Source organism: Rhinolophus sinicus, chromosome 14 (assembly GCF_057876585.1).
Source record: "Rhinolophus sinicus isolate RSI-liver-muscle chromosome 14, RSI-T2T, whole genome shotgun sequence".
In the NCBI taxonomy this organism is placed as follows: domain Eukaryota; kingdom Metazoa; phylum Chordata; class Mammalia; order Chiroptera; family Rhinolophidae; genus Rhinolophus; species Rhinolophus sinicus.
The window spans coordinates 181,337,574-181,350,615 of NC_142514.1; the positions used below are offsets into that span (position 1 = coordinate 181,337,574).

General features: G+C 42.5%; 2 protein-coding genes across 4 annotated transcripts in view; both read right to left on the reverse strand.

The window, feature by feature from the left end:
* The window catches only part of PLAAT3 (phospholipase A and acyltransferase 3), a 32,898-nt gene extending 31,847 nt beyond the window's left edge, over positions 1 to 1,051 (reverse strand). The window contains exons 1-2 of one of the 2 annotated variants that reach the window (XM_074336519.2): positions 820 to 1,051; positions 263 to 340 (exon numbers count right to left, since the gene is read on the reverse strand). In XM_074336519.2, coding sequence (XP_074192620.1) covers positions 263 to 277 — 15 coding nt within the window. In that variant the 5' untranslated portion in view covers positions 278 to 340; positions 820 to 1,051. Of the gene's footprint in view, positions 1 to 262; positions 341 to 610; positions 792 to 819 lie in introns of those variants that run through there. The other variant, XM_074336520.2, reaches the window with a different exon arrangement.
* Positions 1,052 to 4,527: 3,476 nt separating this feature from the next.
* ATL3 (atlastin GTPase 3) overlaps positions 4,528 to 13,042 on the reverse strand; it is a 46,020-nt gene continuing 37,505 nt past the window's right edge. For both annotated transcript variants that reach the window (XM_074336518.2, XM_019717894.3), the window contains 5 exons: positions 12,196 to 12,323; positions 11,524 to 11,580; positions 10,628 to 10,699; positions 9,811 to 10,242; positions 4,528 to 9,018 (listed from right to left, as the gene is read on the reverse strand). In XM_074336518.2, the coding sequence (XP_074192619.2) occupies positions 8,932 to 9,018; positions 9,811 to 10,242; positions 10,628 to 10,699; positions 11,524 to 11,580; positions 12,196 to 12,323 (776 nt within the window). In that variant the 3' untranslated portion in view covers positions 4,528 to 8,931. The remainder of the gene's footprint in view (positions 9,019 to 9,810; positions 10,243 to 10,627; positions 10,700 to 11,523; positions 11,581 to 12,195; positions 12,324 to 13,042) is intronic.

The window sequence follows — 13,042 nt, forward strand, 5'->3', positions numbered from 1 at the left end:
CACCCGTGCTGTCTTACTCCTCCTGCCCCGGGGCAGGGCCTGCTTCAGGCAGGGCGGCCTCCATACCAGCCCACACCAAGTTCAAGTACTAAGACAACTCCAGCAGGTGCCCGCAGAACCACAGCTGACACCTGATGCCTAGGGGGTGTGGCCCCACATCGCCAAGGATCCTCTCTCTGAAGTGATAACTCCAGCTCCAGTCACCACTAAAACACGCCGCCACCCCCCGCCCCGGCCCAGCCCACGCCCTTCCCACACTTACAATGGGCGCGGGCATCTTTTTTCCTGCTGTGGACCCTCAATTTCAGGTTGGAGTTCGCTTTATCAGCTTCGAAAATGCCTGAGGCGGGGGAGCAGGGATTTGTTAAGTCATTAATAGGAAGCAGCGTCCCCAAGACCGCAGGGGACGGTGGCTTCTGACTAGGAGACCGTGAGCTCTTCGTCCCGACCACTCCGGGAACTACCGCCTCCTTCCCTTGGAGCCCCTCGCCTGCCCTCTCCGTGCCCAGCACTTGGCAGTAAACAGATGAACCCCTTGCAGGGGGTAGGGGAGGGTCACGCGATACTTGCGAGAAGGGGGCTCAGCTGCTGGGAGCGCGGTCTCTGTTACCTGCCAGGAGCCGGCGCCTGACGGTCAGCTGGGCCGCCCGCGCCCAGCCCGCGGTGCCAGGAGGCGGCAGCTGCTTGCCGGCTACTCCCTAACTTGTTTATTCCCGCCTCACCCAACTTCTCCCTCTCCCACCCGGGCCTCAGGGACCGAGAGAGCCACCCCCAACATCTCACCCCTACTTAAAACACAGAAAGAACTTTTCCACCTACCTCCGGACTTTGGAGGCAGCTCGACCACGGTGGCAAATGGACCGGAGTTTAGTGGCCGCCGAGTCCCGGCCAACGTGAGGTCATCCGTCCCCTCCCCGTGTGATTGGCTAATGGGAGCCTTGCAGAGCTCCCTGGCCCCGGCGACAGGGACAGTCTACTCCGCCCTCTGGGGCAAACAGGGCCGGGTGCCTCCCACCCCGCCGCCTCTCAGCTCGGCTCCTCCACCCGGAGGCGCCCACTGAACCCGCTCCACCGCCTCTCACCTCTTCTACACACGCGCTGTGGGCCCGCCTAGGGTTCAAGAACGTGCGGTTTTCTACTGGGTCTCCGGATACATACCACACTGCCGTGTAAGCAGTTTATTTCCACCACTAGAGCGGGCGTATAGCTTAAAACTACATTACATTTTAAAGCCATTTGAAGGCAAGGGTCTAGCAGAGAGAAAGTACTTTAAACTACTGGGCCTTAAGCCATCAGATACTGCCCAAACCTGGCACAAAACCTGGCACACAGGAGGCATCCTATGAATGAATGAATGAATGAATGAATGAATGAATGAATGAATGACCAGAGACCCTTCCTCTGCACTGGGTTGTCACTCCACAGGAGAACTAGCTCCTGTCCATCTCCATATTCCAGCCACTCCCAGCCAGCACTGAGTCTTGAATCAGGATGCTTGGGCCTGTCACTTGCTAGCTATAGGGTCCAGACACCCTTCCCTCTCTGAGCCTCAGTTTGTTCATCTGTAAAATGGAATGATGATGATACTGTACAATGTGTATGACAATACATAAAAATACATTCCCCAAAGGGAGAGCGACAAATGAAATGACACTTAGAAAGTACCCAGCCGGATACTGGCATGTGGTCAATCCTCACTCAGGGCAGGTTGGCTGTTATTAACATGAGGCAAAGCACATGCTCACTAACATCACATGTTACTCACCAGCTTCCAGACAAGGGGAGTCAGAGCTTTCTGTGCATGACTATTCACCCAGCAAGGTCTGTGTGTGGAGCCAGGGACACCTGTAAGGCCACCCAAACCCCTGATGGAGAGGTTTGGTTTTGAGGCAACCAGACTGCTTTCCACCTCTGCTCCAGAATTGCCCAGATCTCTCTCCCTCTCTCTGCCATTGCTGGGCCAGGAAAAACAAAAAGAGCATCCCGTGGGGCAGGGATGTCAGGGCTCTATATTTTTACCTTTCACGCAGTTCTCAAGAGGAGCTCTGTAAGGAAGTGCCCAGTAAAGTGAAGCTACCATATGATGCTGGCACTGTCACCAACAGGACTGTCCTCAGCCCCATTCCACATCCATCACCACGGTATGAGTGGACAGCCACACAACGATCAAACCCACACCTGCCTCCAAAGCCTCGGGTCTTTGCCACAACCACAGCTATGGAGCCCCGTTCTTCTTGGATGTATGTGTGCACAGGGGGGAGAAGGGATATTAATTTTTAATTATTTGCAATCCCTCCATTCTCTGCCTTTCCAGGAGGATGGCTCCTCCAGGAGAATCTATTGTATTGCTGAGTCTCTGAGGAAGCAGTATCTGAGAAAGTGGGAGAAAATGGCACCAAGCTAAACACTGTGCAGGCAGAAGCGACCGTGTGGGAATTCTGAGCAGCTGCGGTGGGAGGAGGACTCGGCCAGGGGTGAAGGAAAGGGGCAGGGGGTTAGGGGGAGGGGCAGGCAACAGCATCTAAGGAAGGCTGTGTGCGATGCTGCTCCAGACACAAGAAGCAGACCCATACGAGTATTTCGTAATAACATGAGGGTTTCTGGGGCTTAACAGCAACTCTCAAAATGAGTGATCTCCCCAGGGGAAGGTGCTCCATCAGCCAACTGAATACAGGCTCTTCACATATACCCAGGATACTCCAGTGAGGCTTCGTGAACACGCCAATGTTGAGTTTGCTCTGCACAGAAAAATGAGGCTTTTATGTAAGCAAAGGAGGGTGGAGTATAACTTCCTCTTAAAACTGCCCCCCCATCTCTGAAGCCCCTCAAGTCCTACGGAGAGGTGAGAACAAATCCCTATTGAGACCCTGAAGAGCTTCCACTGCGTAAGTGTGCAGCATATACACTTCTACTTCTCCTTAAAAGAATATCCCTGAAACGTTCCGGGCTCTGTCATTCGACTATGTTCATTAAATGGCCAGTCTGGGGAACTGGTAACTGTTGTGGACACTTGTTTTTGTCTGTCCAGCAGTCTCATTTGGTGACTCTGTGGTTCTGTTGGAACTGATGACCACAGGAACCTATCACCCTGACTTGAGACACTTGACCTGGGTCTGGCTGTTTCCAGTGCCCCAGTCCCCAGGCTAGTGATTGGCTCTAGAAGGAGCATATGACCTTCTAGATTGGAAGCCAGAACAATCAGAAGCCTTCTCTAGGATGGAACTAAATATATACACACACGTTTTTAAATAGGGAGTGGGTCAAAAGTCTCTTTCCTCTGGGGACATGATGTAAGCCGTGAGGCATGATGTAAGCCTGGAACCATTTGTGCCTGCCCTCCCCCATAGCATGGAGAATATCCTTCTGCAAGAGCAAATAATTCAACCACTGCAGACTTAATAGCCTGGTTCACATTTGAGTTCTTCCAGAACCATTTTCCTTGTTATAATTTTTTTTTTTTTTTTTTTTACTGGGGAAGGGGAAAAAGACTTTATTGGGGATTTTTTCCAAGTCAAATTGTTGTCCTTTCAGTCTTAGTTGTGGAAGGAGCAGCTCAGCTCGTTCCAGTTGCCATTGCTAGTTGCAGGCAGCGCAGCCACCATCCCTTGTGGGAGTCGAGGAATCGAACTGGCAACCTTATGGTTGAGAGCCCACTGGCCCATGTGGGAATCGAATTGGCAGCCTTCGGCGTTAGGAGCACGGAGCTCCAACCGCCCGAGCCACCGGGCCGGCCCCTACAATTCTTTTTTCAAGCTGATTAGAGTTGGACTTATCTTTGGCAAACTGCTTTATGGTAATCAAAGGCAAAAATGTCAATGTGCAGACAGGCCGTAGTTTGCTTGACTTCTCCCCACCCACACATGACCACTTTCCCCACCTTGACTTTTCCTTCTCTCCAGTTTGTACTGATGGGAGTATCAACATTTTGATGGTAGCACCCAAGTTTTCACCGTACTCTTCAAATCATATCAACTTGTGGGTTTGCCCCTTCCACTTAACTATGATGAGCTCAGTAACACCTAGCATGGTGCCTACGGATGGAGGGATGGAGGCTACTGACCCCATCTAGTGCTTCAAACTAGGGGGAAAAGTCTCTTTACTGGAGGGCTAAATAGGGTATGTCCAGTGACAAGTCAATATGAGACATTCAATGCAACCTCCCATTGCCTCCAGGGTCGCCAGTGAAAGGGGAGGCTTCCAGTAGAGCTTTACTCACCCTACCCCCAAAGAGGAAACCATTTAACAGATGGCTCCAGATGGTACAACCAGATTCAAGGGTTCTCACAAGTCCATGTTCCTATAAATAAAAATTTGTATTTGATTTTAAGCAGCACAGCCCTCTCCAGCACTAAGCTACTGGTTCAATATTGTGTTTAGCACAGAGAAATCCACTCACTCAAACCACATTACCACTAATTACTACATTTGACACTGAGTTATCCTTAGATAGCCTATTTGCTTTGCCAAGCCCAAATCTGTTTCTTAGATCTTCCCAGACTCAAGAACTGAGAAAGAGAAAAACACAGATAACATGGTGCTGTGATCTTTATTCCATTAAATGACCTTACAATTAAGAAACAGAAACATGCTTTTAATATACTAAGAGCATAATCTTATCCTATTGCACTTTTTAAAAAGTACATTAAATTTTAAAGCCATTTTAAAAGGATATAGGAGAAAATACTTTGAATAAATCATTTTTAAAGAAATCTGAGAAGAAAATGTATATATGTTTAAAATTAATATTAACTCCTTTAAGGCTTTAGTCCATGACAGCATTTATTCATCTAAATTTGAAAGCTGTGGGAATCAAATTCAACCTTACCTTGGTCCTAAGAACACGATACTTAAATTTTAGTTCTGGCACATGAAATTCCTTCCCAAGGAAGAAAAATGTGTCAAATCTTTCTGCCCCCAGATCTGTTTTGAAAAGTTCCTGATATGGAGTACTTTAGTTGCTAATTTTCAGTTATTTATCCTCTTCTTCCTTTTCGTTCATTATTTTTATTTATGGATTAAGGTTTTCTGTGCATAAAAGATTTAGGGTTTCAAGTTACAGTGCTGAATTTTGCTTTTTAAAAGAAACACAACTTTCAAAATAGTTTGGGTTTTTTTAATCCTAATTACACCTGCTAGTAAATAGGACACTTCTACATTCATTTTTCAGAGAAGGCACTATGACATCCTAATTTAGAAAAACAGCTTTAAGGAATTTAGATAATCCTTTAGATTACAGGCATCCTTACTACTCTGAACACGGTAAACTCTCAGTGATTGTCTGGCAGGAGACCACCTAACCTGAACCTCAGTAAAAGCCCTCCACTTGCCTCCAGACCACACTGGATGGCACTTTCCCACCGCACAGAGCAGTCTCTCTCACTGTGGTCTCCGAACCACCTGTGTACTGTTTATAAAAGTGGTTCCAGGACCACAGCCCAGACCAACAGAGGCAATCCCTGGGTATAAAGCTGGGAATTTGAGTTCTTTTCAAACAGGAATCCCAGGTAAGTCGTATGCACTCCAAGGTAGATAAGAGCCACCACCCAAAACACAGCTACAATAGGATTTAACCATTAAGGAAAACTATTCAACTGCAAATTGTCTTTTACAATGGGGTTCCTAATGTCATTAAAGAAAAAAAACTTATACAAATAGTTTGTACTTTCATAACTGAAACTTGCCTTCATTATGCCCTCATTCCCTGACTAAAATTTTGTTGACTCTAAATGTAAGCCAGGATGACATAGCCCATGCTAGCTACGTTAGTGGTAGCTATCCCAAATCATCCTAAATTTCATTTCAATAGTTCTACAGGGGAGAAAAAAGTTCCATAAAGACTTCCATATAAGTTACAGTAAAAAAAAAAAAAAATTCTAGGAAAAAAATAAAACTTTCTTTTTATCGATTTTGTCTGGATTTAAATCAATTTACTTAATTTCTCTATTAATTCATACATACTTACATATACTCATCCAAACTCACCCTATCCAAAACACCATTTTTATAAGCCAGGCAAAGCACTGAGTATGACCTGCTAAAGAAACACACTTCCAGTACAAGGCAGTTTGCTTGTCTGCCTAAAGCATTTTACTTCATTAAGAGAAACAGAAAGAACAGGTAAAGCAAAACCATTATTATTCACAGGCAATTTCACTAAGTGTAAAACACCTCCACGGAGCAGCTCTCGGTATGCTGCTAAAGTAAGGAATGACTGAAGATTTTATCATTATACACGACAACATGACAGTCTGCCCCCATTTTGTCTACAAACCAATCTAGAAAGACTTCTCAGTGAAAGAATCAAAATTTTGATTCTATTATTTTTACAAAGCTAACTGGATTTTAAAAAAACCAAACAGACAAAAAAACTTAACATTTAACCTCTCCTGAAATGAGTTCTTTTAATCGTAAATTTTGAAACCCTCTTTTATATATTAATAGGAATGTGCCCATATACTATTAGGAATGTGCAAATAAAAACTGCTATCTGGAAAGGCCAGCCAGGAGTGACAGAGCAATGAGCACTACCCAAACGCAGTCTGAACTCCTAAGTAATGTCTCTGATCCACAAATTAAAGGCTGAGGGAATTTAAGAGGTAAATGACATTCTTTTCAACCTGGTTATAAATCTCTCTAGGGCTATTTAAGCCAGCAATGAAAATGCATCTTTTATTGGGAAAGCCATTATAAAAATCATCAGTTTACTGTTAAAAGAGAAAAGAAGCCAAAGAAAACTCCTAAGACTCCCCATTGAGAAAACTTTATAAACACTTTCCAGAGCCAGAATAAGTTAACCAATAAAGACAAAAAAATATATAAGGGCTTCCCCAGGGTAATTAAATCAAGTTATTCCTTTAAGATCAAAACAGAAATGGTGAATTTAAACAGTAAATAAATCCTAAGATGTCATTAAATCATACATTATCATTTTTTTATTTTAAAAAATCTAATACTTCAGTATTAAAATAAGTTTTAGACATATCATCCTTCTTGCCATTAAAAGTAGGACCACTCTAGAAAGTTATTCAGAAATCTATGTGCTTATGGAATGCATTAAAAGCTAAGTATCTCAACATCTGTAGGTTTTGGGGTTTTTTTAAGCAAAAAGTAAAACACGCAAATAGTAGGTTTATTAAACCCAACTTGAGCAATTTTGTTCTGGCAAAACATCACCCATCACACTGATGTTTTCAACTTGAACTTGAGTGATTTTCTGGTTTGTTTGTTTTTAATTAACATCTGCAAGACCTTTAGCTAATAAGTATGAACCTTCAAGAAGATGAGAGGCCACCTGAAAATACCACTCAATTTTCAAAACTAAGCTTTCAACTTAATAAAGGTAAGCATCACTGAGATACAAGTAAACAGTTTTTATAACAACTTGGAACTTTTCTAAAATTTAACAGCAAGTGAATAATATAGCAAGGACTTCAGGGCAAGATGGTATGTAAATATGAAAAAAATATAAAATGCTTGGAATTCAGGATTTATAAATATAAAAAATTCTTTGATAGAGTTTACATGCTAGAAGAGACTTTCTTTTTTCCCCATTCCATTCATACTTCATATATATACAATTTACTCAGATTTTGCCTAAGCCTTCCTACATCTCTCCTACAACAAAAATTATCTTAAGAATTAAGGCTCACATACCTGAATGCTTATATAAATACTTGCAGGCAAATTTTAAGAAGTTTTAAAATCCACAATAATTCACCATTATAAATCAAAGGAAAAGGTAAGCAACAGAAAAAAGATTTTTATCACACAATCAAGGTAAATAAAAAAGAATTATTAGATACTTCTAGATAATGTCCATATTTGGATGGGTCTTTGATCCTTACTAAACCAAAGCTATATTTTAAAGCTACCAGACGGGTCAAGTAAAGTTAAATAAAGGAAGACTCACTAAACAAGACAGATAGTTTTAGCTTCATTATTAAAAATATTAGTGCATAGGATAATGCAAGTAAGTATTTTGAATATTTTGATTTACTGCTAAGCCACATGACACAGGACATTAATTAAAGGCAGTAATGTTTGGTAACGTCTTTCCTCTAATTCGTAATAAAGTTCTGTTCTTACGCAGGACTCTCGAAAACAAAATCTCAGTGACAATTGTGTGTGAGTTGTGTATATTACATATATGCATATAAACCAACAAACAGTGAATCTGACCAAGGCACAAGTTCAAGTGACTTATCAGAGGTCACATGGTTCATTTAAACGCAAGCTTTTTTCTTAAATTATCAAGATCATTCCTTTCATTATGAGCCACTCTGGATTTTGAAGGCATGTTTGCTCTTTTCTAGAAAGAAGCTATAGGAAAATAAAGGCAAAAAAACAAAAAATGTTCCAACAAAACTGTGGCAAATGAGAATCTCTAATATAAGATTTTAAAAGTGTAATGACATCATTATCAGTCTTTAGTTCTGAAGCTTTTGCAAATTTTGTAAACTTTTTAAAAAGGAATCCTTTTCAACAGAGTAAGGTATAAAAGAACTGGCCAACTTCACCCCAAACAGCATCCTTCACGAGGCTGTCTGCACTTCCGCCCTCTCATGCCAGCAAAAGCACAGACTCAATCTTAAAAGGCACTAAGTGGCACATAAAGGACTTAAATCCACATTCCCGTATTTTCCTTTAGCTTTTCCCCCCATAAAGTGCACAAAGCAGAGAGTAATAAGAAAACAGACACAGGCTTGGATCTACATCATCAGCAAGGAAAAGAAATGCTTCCAACAGAAATGGAAGTGGGTTGAAGAATTTGAAACCACAGGGAAGTTCTGTTCATTTACTAGTGCCATGTTCCAGCTCTTCCCAGAAGGTCCCAGATGTGCATTCCTCCGGACCTGGATGTGTGGCCGCAGCAGAAACCCAGAAATCAGTAGGGGCTGGTCGAGGTTCTTGTTGGATCCTCTTGTTAAGATGCTATTGAGCTTTTTTATCCACGGGGGATCTGCCAGCAACTGCATCCCTTACAGCAGCCTGAGTGGAATTACCAATATGAGAAGAAGCCTGCAAAAGTCCATTGATTCAACATGTAAGTTAATAAAATACAGCACAGCAGCAAGAGAGTAAGTCCTTGGAGATAAAGTTTCAAAAATCTGTCTACCTTATCAGTACATTACAGAAAACAGGGGAATGAAAATGTGGGGGGAGAGGAGCCTGTGGCAGCAGCTACCTCCCAAAAGAGTGAGTTGAGCCTCTGCTCTTATTGCGGTGAAGTGGCCGCTCTCCTGGCTCCAACACACACTTCTAACTTAACTGATCTGTGCATGTTGCTCAGAAAAAAGAAAGTAACCAGAGTCTCAAGGATCTATAAACCTGGAGATATGTCAATGTCAAAAGCCACTGGCTTTCTGGACGATTTTATGTGAAATGGATGCCATCCATTAATAGAATTCAAAAGAGAAAATTCTGTTTTGTTCATATTTTTCAAAGCTCTTGATTTTCAGTGAAGCAAATTAACCTCAGATGGGGGGAGAGAAGCATTCAGGAATTGTATGTGGAGAACATGTAGTTAGTTAGGTGTTTCCTGTGGGGAACACAGTATTTCTAAGTTGGAACTTTTTTTTGCATTAAAGCATAGTTGTTAGGAATGGAAACAAAGTATAAAATTAAATAATATCCTAAAGAAGGATAATAAAATATAATGCCTATCAGAAACAATTTGGCCAGGGAAAGTTTCTCATGCCTTCTTTCACTAGGAAGCTCTTCCAAACAGAGATACTTTACAACAGAAACACAAGTATCTATCTGTCCATTATCAACTACCAACACTCGGACTTCCCAGCTGGCACCACTTACCTGCTCTAATACATATGCTGCGCCAGAATCGATAGCTCCGCCCAGCTCACGATACTGCCCAGAGTACCTGATGTAGCCCCAGGTGAGAAGCGCTATTAACAGCAGTCCAACCATGCAGTTGAACAGCTGGGCCACAACCTCGAGCCCAATAAAGCCAGTGAGGCCCGAAGCTATGTACAAAGCCACGATGCCCGTGAAGAGCACCGCGGGGGTTCGGAAGGTGCTGAAGATGTTCTTGCTACCATTATGCTTGCAGAAGTTCTCATAGAGTTCCTTGATCTCCTCCTCCAGCTCCTGCTGGTAACGAAGGCTAAAATCCTTCCCACCCATCTTCTTGGTCTTCTTAAAATGATCCAGAGCAAGTTGCCTGAATCCACAGTGCTTCTCCTCTAGAATGTCTGGAGACAAGTAAGGTTTCTCTCCCCCACAAACCTGAAAAGAACAAAGATATAATGCAGTGAAGATCCCTTCAAAAACAAGTGCCAAATGAAAGACAGTGAAAAACCTTAGAATACTTAAAGCTATTAGAAATTAACTTTCATATGATGATGAAGAACAATGAAGTCTGGGTTCACTTCCTCTGAAAAGCACACTTAAATATCAGGGTGACGTTGATCAATGAGAGCAGATACACTGCAAAAAAGCCTGGGTTAGAAACGGCAGTAATTAGAGGGCCCCAGTTATCGGGATGGCCTGAATACAGCTTTGTTGCCTCATCATCGTAAGACACATTAAACAGGACCAAGTCAGGGCTTTGGGAGCCAGCAACTATGTCCAGGTTACAGATATCTCAGGGTAAGACAGATGTCCAACGTACCTCTTCCATGTTGTTGTAATAAATGTCCTTCGCAGAGGCTGCAGCTGCTAAATTGTTGGCTTCCGCAGTAGCCTTTTAAGAAAAGGAAGCATAAGCTATAAATCATTCCTCTTTTAACATTCTCCCACAAATAGCCAAGTAAAATTTTCTCACCTTGTTCCCCATTCTTTTTTATTATTCTTCTGCTATATTTTAGGCTTCCATAGAGCCCAATTTATGAAATAAAATGCACCTTTTCTGCCAAATTTTCTGCCAAAAATGTTATTATACATAAGATACATAAGAATCTTTATCATAAACTAAATCTCTGAAAAGTCATTGTTTTTGCTTCAATTTTAAATGTTAAAAAAATAGATGTAAGTCAAAAAAGAAGGGAAATAAATTATCTTTATGATGCCGATCCTAAGCTCTAGCTTCCTTTGTGAAAACGTTTTGCTGCTGAAGGAATAAATATTTGGCAATAAATGGCCTTATGTACACAGCACATGAAAGTCAGAAATTCTGTTTTAACAAAATGACATCTTGAAAAAAAGCAAAATGTTGAAAATAAAAAACCTGTTTAGTAAACAGTAAACATACGTCAGGACACGGTTTACTTAGACAACAGATAACAGGACAGTGATTTGTCTCAAATAACTGGGGACGTTATACCTGGATATAATAAAAGTGTCTTCACAGTATGTTTGGGAGGACGACCAGGCCCCAGGAGAGGCCGTTCTGTTTTCACTGGACCACCATGAATACAGACAAGAAAATTGGATGGCAGCCACACTGCTGAAAATGAACCGAGCTCAGCCTAACGGCAACAGCCTTCTCTTCTTAAAAGACTTCCTATTGTATGCGGGTCAACTCCCGGGATCAAAGGGTATCACGTAGGATGTCAAAGAACTGCTTACCTGAAGCATGGATTTGGGGTGAGGCAGATCTTCTCCTTGGTAAATTTTAATATATGCCTTAGAATAGAAACATAAAAACGATCATGAAAAACATCCTTCTGCCATATAGAATCATACTTTTAATTTTTAGAGACAGTGACCATACAAACTGCATTTTCCTGAAGACCTAGATCAACACCCAGGAATTAGCAAAAACACAACACACCTTTGAGTGCATGTTAGCATTTCTAATTAACTAAAAACGTTCTCAAGCAGCCGAGCCTACCAGGCTAAGAGGTCCACCAGACTCCCCATGCACGCTGGCCTCACCACTACCTGTGGGCAGTGACCATCGCCTTGAGGCAGTCGTGTCACATCTAGGTGCGGTCTCCTCCTACTCACAGCAACTTCCTAACCACCTCCTGTCCACACCATCTTCCGTGAGGAACAATCTTCCTTTAGCCACAGTAATGACTCCTCTAAGAGAGCAAAGAAGATCCATTTGGTTCTTAGACCGATACTGCCACCCAGTGGCCCATTCCTGGCAGGACACCGAAGTCTGAAAAGGCCTCTCACCATTTCCCCCATGAAACTTTTCCCAAGGCTTTAAAATATTGAAATTCAAGTTAGTTTGCAACCTAGACCAGTTTTACCAAAAGCCAAATATTTTAAGTAATGAAAACCCATGTTTACCTTAAAATACTCCAACAGCCCCCGACAGGTGACTTTTGAGCCATTGATCTCCTTTTCCATTAAGTTCGCTGGGTTTAACACGTACGGGATCAGTATCTGTAACTGCTCTTTGAATTCACTGGCAATATCTGTTCACAGGGCCACAGAGAAGGAAACAATGAGCCAAAAGGACTGTTCAGCCAAGGTGAGCACAGAACACAATCTTCAGTCTGTAATTGTTTGAACATGTGCTAGTTCAAAAAGGAGGGAGGGGGTTCCATGCTGTGTGTCTGTCTGACACTTGCTGGCTCTGACCAGGTGGCTAATGGACCTCTGTCCTTCTTCTGTCCCTTTATTGTCTCCTTCCCTTCTACAGTATTAAGTTCCCTCTAGCCCAGAAGAAAAGATGCAGACTGTCCTTACCCTGCTTTTCATTCTGGGAGGTTCATTCTACTCCCTGGTCTTTCAAGAAGTTTCACTTTTTAAAGAATTTCATTGATAAGGTCTTCAAAAAACTAAAGTATCAACTCCTCAAGTTCTCTCAGAGCAGGCCCTTGTCACACCACTAGAAGCCATTAGTAATCATGATTCATCCATTTGATGTTTGTTGTTTAATGTTTAAAAGCATGAGAAGCACCTGTACCTCATGATATTTACTTTCTAGTGTCTCCTCAGAGGCCCTCTGGGCCGCCCCAAAGGGAACCTACAACTATCTCCGAAAGGTGACAGTTTCTTTGCAGCTTCTACAAAGTTCCCACAGAGGGTGCAGGACAGCCATTAAATAGAGCTTTTTCCTCAAGGTGAGAACCACCTGCTCCAACTCTGAAGACGCAAGGAATCTGATTTAGATCATCAAACATCTTCCTAG